Source organism: Centruroides vittatus, unplaced genomic scaffold (genome assembly GCF_030686945.1).
Source record: "Centruroides vittatus isolate TY-2023 unplaced genomic scaffold, ASM3068694v2 contig_641, whole genome shotgun sequence".
NCBI lineage: Eukaryota > Metazoa > Arthropoda > Arachnida > Scorpiones > Buthidae > Centruroides > Centruroides vittatus.
In genome coordinates this window covers 1-5047 of record NW_027122395.1, presented here as the reverse complement: position 1 = coordinate 5047, position 5047 = coordinate 1, and the positions used below count along the sequence as shown (strand labels likewise).

The following is a 5047-nucleotide window of genomic DNA, read 5'->3' as shown; positions in this document are numbered from 1 at the left end:
AGTGATATCAGAAGTGGGAATTGATTCCATACTACAAAAAAGAAAAAAGTTGAAGTATCCTGTGGATGTAGATTTGTTGTCTTTCACTTTTAAAGCCTATTTTATAAATTTAGGAGGTGTTTCTGAAGATAATCAAAACTTTGTTGATAAAGTAAATGCCGTTATGTTATTTTATGGAACTGATGATAAAAATGAAGTAAAAAACAAATTGTTTTCAATATGGTCGGCTCATGTTGTTGACGCAATTCAAAAATATAATTTCACGTATACGAAAGCAATTCCAACTTCTGTTACAAAGATGGAACAAGAGTTTCGAAAAGAATTTGATAGAACAAAACCTAAAATTGGAGGTGTGATCGCAATTATGGTTCTACTTTCGATATTTCTCAATATGAGCAATAGCTGGCTGAGAAGCAAACCTCTTCTAGGATTAGCAGGTGTCATCAACGCTGGAATGGCTGTATCGTCGGCTTTTGGATTAATGGCTGCGTCGGGTGTTGAATTCACTTACTGGAATACCACCATTCCATTTTTAGTTCTTGGTAAGTAAATCAATGTTGCTGCAAACGTACCTTAGCGATAACGCTTCCTTATATATTAAAAATTATTTATGTATTTCAGTGACCGAGATAGATGATGCTTTCGTATTAATAGCATGTTGGAGAATCACCGATCCCAAAGATTCAGTTGAAAAACGCATGGAAGTAACGTATGGAGAAGCAGGAGTTTCCATTACTTTGACTTCACTAACTAATTTCATTTCGTACTGCATCGGGATGATGGCTCCTTTTCCGTTCATTCGAATATTCAGTTATTATACTGCAACTTGTGTATTTTTGAATTTTGTATATCAGATAACATTTTTCGGAGGATGCTTGGCTATGAGTGGATACAGAGAAGAGAAGAATCTACATTTCAGTAAAGTTGTTAGATGTGGTAAGTTGAAATTCATTTATCAAAAAAGATAACATTTCACTAAATTAGTTATTTTATGCTAAATATATAACACGAAGTTTGAAAAATACTTTTACTTTACAAAATAATATCTGTTATCTGAATTCTGGTTACGTAAATTTAGTGTAGTTACTTCATGTTCTCGGATCCGAAGTACATATAGTATGTTCATGTTCTTATGGTCTTTTGCATTACACTCCAAAGTTGTAATTAATATAAAATTTATATTTTATCGTGCATTGATTTTGCTGGATATAAATTTTTGTGGTTTGAGATGTTTATTCTAACAAGTAACATATACGATGAGTTTACCAAATAACCGAAAAAAATCAGTATTTCTTAGTAGACGTTTTCGTCAGTTATTAACTAGACACGCTAGCAATGTCCACATGACGAGCAGAAGCGCACACTCGTAAAACTCACACGAATCCGAGGAAGTTTCATAGAATTTCACGACGCAGAACATGAACACTACAAACAGATATTTATTTTTGGTCGATTTTCGTTTCACTTTTTCATTACATTGATATTGCTTTCGACATTGAGTTTGAACAGTTTGTTTCTCGATCTCGATATCCAAATTAGTTGTAAACGTTTTTATTACTTTTCTTTTTGTACATTATCTTACATTAATGAAAATGTACAGAAAAATAATCATTCGCACGTTACCATCAGAAATGCTGGTTTAATAGAAATCATAACATGTCGAAAAAATGATAAAATGTTTACAATACAGTGAATAAATGAATAAGTGAAAGCGAGCTGGTGAATAGCTATAAATTATTAGTATCCAGTTTGTCAAATATTTAATATATAATTTCTTACCAACTTTTCTGAGTAGTTATGCTAAGGTGAAATATTTTTCGTTATTTTTATCATTAAAATGATTACGGGTTTTTCTATGTATTTCTCTGTTTTCGTGTTATAAACTTTTAATTATAGCTATACCTACGGGTATGAGACATGTTTATCTGCCATGCCAACAGAGATGTCTACGTGAATTTAGTAACAACTTCTTTCATAGAACTCTTACAATAATGTGATTCATTTGCCTAGACAATTATACAAATAAATTTCCATAATACGATGAACCTCACCAAACCTAAAAAAAAAGATTAGACTAAACCCTGACAAATTTGTCTGAGAGATTAAGCTACGTATTATAGTACTGTATTGATAATGGGTATTATTTTTTTGCCGCTTTTAAATATTCTTAGTTTCACTTAGCTCTGGTACTACAACGCTAACGAATGTAAACTGTTTCCGTTTTTCGCTGAAAGAACAAAATATCGCCTACACCTAGAGTGGAAAACCTTTCTCATGGGTGCTCGAAGAGGCACGTCAAAAAATTTCATGTGGCACGAAACATATCATATGATTCGGATACCACGTGTTTATCAAAACGTTTTCCGGTTATTCACATAATTAGCCTTTTTCAATAAGCTTCGTTACATGTATTCCAATTAAATCATATTCACTTCAGTTTTTTGGATATTGTTATTAAAAGTCTAAAACTTCGGCAAGCATTATTATTTTTAAAAAATAAGTATGCTTATTCTACATCACGCGTACACAAAAAATTCCTGTTATACACAAACATAAAGAAACGTGTAAATAATGAGGATATGATGATAATAGGCTAACACATTAAGATAAAAGCTTTAATGCGCATGCACACTCAGCACTAGTTTATTACAAAACAAAAGTAATAACAATATAACTTTGGTTTCTATTCATTACTATTTAATGTTAAAAAATAAGAAATAATTTTTTGATTTAAATAAGAAACAAATACCAGTTTTCTGCTACCTTCTACAGCAAGGGTGTCAAACTGAAACTGCTTAAGTGCCAAGTTTTTGTCTCGAGTATGACAGTCGCCCAGATGTTTTGAGATTTTGTAACCAAAAATTTCCTAAAAAGTAGCCAAAAAGTAGCCAACTCGAAAATTCCTTTTTAATAACCCGAGATTTCGCAATAAAATGAAAAAACACCATTTGTAGTTTTTCAGTAATGACTTTAATTACAGAATAAACATTTTCGGCCAATTTACAGGCCTAAAGCGAGTCTGGAAATAAGGATGGCAATACTGAAAATAAAACGATAAACTGTAATTTACTAATATGCGAAAATATGCATTTTATGTGTAAAATAGTGAGAATTGTTTAGTAAATAATCTTGCCAAGACGAACTATAATTTGAAATTCAAAACAAGAAATAGAAAAAATATAATGTACACGAGAAACTGAACACAAAAATGAATCAAATAAAGTAAATATCTCTGAGTAATATGAATAAATGAAAATAAAAATAAAAACAATAATAACTGAGTTCAACAATTTTCTTTATTTTTTTTTGGTATCACGATAATAAATAAATAAACAAATGGCATTATTAAATTGTTGTCGCGGGCCGTTTCGTTGACATGCCTGTTTTGCAGTTTACACAGAATCGGCTTACGTCTTCATTTTCAACGAATTCTACTTAGAGATACCAGCTTGAATCATAATCTATTAGTTTAGTACCTACTGAAAATTTCTAACAACAAAATAATTAATTTTACATAAAATTTCTGATTGTTCAGTATGTCTTTCGTTCATATATAAATTTTAAACTTTTTCATTTTAGAACCTGATGATGAAGATAACCAGAATAATAACGCCGAAGAAGAAGAATTTACTATGGCAAGTTTTAGAGATTCATTGGGAAAAATAATCTCTAATCCAGTAGTGAAGATAAGTATCATTCTAATTTACATCATTAACTTATCATTCGGAATATGGGGCACATTTCACATGGAACATGGTATTAAGTATGAACATTTATTTGCAAAAGACTCTCTAATTACAGAAGGTTATAGAATTGCTCAAAAGTACTTTAGAAGTTATTCATATCCGTTTCACATAATTGTTAATGAAACCTTGGATTACTCAGATATAAATGTACAAAAATCGATAGAAAGTCTGTTGACAAAATTCGAGAAACATCCAAATATTGCCGGTAAAGATTTCACTGTGTCTTGGTTGAAATTCTACAAAGAATTTCAGAAAAGTCCCTGTCGCAAAATTTTCATTACAAGGTTACAATATGTCAAATAAGCAGGACTTTATCGATGGACTTCGCGATGTGTTCTTTAATATTCGAGCTGCGCGGTCACTGTCTAATGATGTCGTCTTTAACAGCAACAATAGTGATATTATATACAGTAGATTTTTTATTATGGGAAAAAATTTGAATTCTTCATACTCAGAAAGAGACACATTAAGAGATTTATTGAAAATTGCTGACGAATCCGAAATTCCTGTTCTGGTGCATTGTATTTTCTCAGGTCTTATCGAGCAAGGAATCATCATTGGACAAATGATTCAACAATTGTTTTGGATTACTGCTGTACTGATAACAGCCATTTTTCTATTGTTTGCACCGAATTTATTAGTTGCAATGACTGTTGCATTGTCTGTGGTATCTACAATGGTAGAAACATTAGGTTATATGTCGTTTTGGGGAGTCAACTTGGATATTATATCAACGATGAGTCTTATTCTGTGTGTGGGATTTAGCGTGAATTATCCTGCCCACATTTCGTATGCGTATGTCATGTCACGATGCGAAACACCAAACGAGAAATTACAAGATTCTCTGTATCGTATAGGTTTTCCCATACTTCAAGGATCATTGACCACAGGAATAGGAATATTGATTTTATATTCTGATGTATATTTTCTGTTGACATTTACAAAAATTGTAATACTTGTTGCTATGGAAACGGCTTTTCATGCTTTGTTTTTTATTCCCGTTATTCTTTCTGTCTTTTATGCATTTTTCAATAATTAATTAATTTGTTTTCATGTTGTTAATCTTCATCCCATACTAATTTTAAAAAATTGTAGGTAAATTGGTTAAGGATTATGATATTTATGTGTAGTAGTACTAGTATTAGTAGTTCTTCCAATGCTAAGTAGCATACTGGCAGCGATTATCTTACATCAATTTTGATCTTAAACAAGGGCTAGTGCTTTCCCCAACGTGAAACTGAAAATCTTCAATTCTCGAAAACGTTTTATGCCAAATATACATGGCGCCTCTGCATGATCGT

At 31.4% G+C, this 5047-nt stretch overlaps 1 protein-coding gene across 1 annotated transcript; it reads left to right on the top strand.

The window, feature by feature from the left end:
• Positions 1-284: 284 nt before the first annotated feature.
• LOC136979795 (patched domain-containing protein 3-like) lies at positions 285-4665 on the top strand (the record flags this gene model as incomplete). Its single annotated transcript, XM_067275821.1, has 5 exons — positions 285-542; positions 622-936; positions 3580-3756; positions 3802-3951; positions 4202-4665. Coding segments are annotated over exons 1-5 (1350 nt in total), but the record flags the coding sequence as incomplete, so codon positions are not given.
• Between the last annotated feature and the right edge of the window lie 382 nt (positions 4666-5047).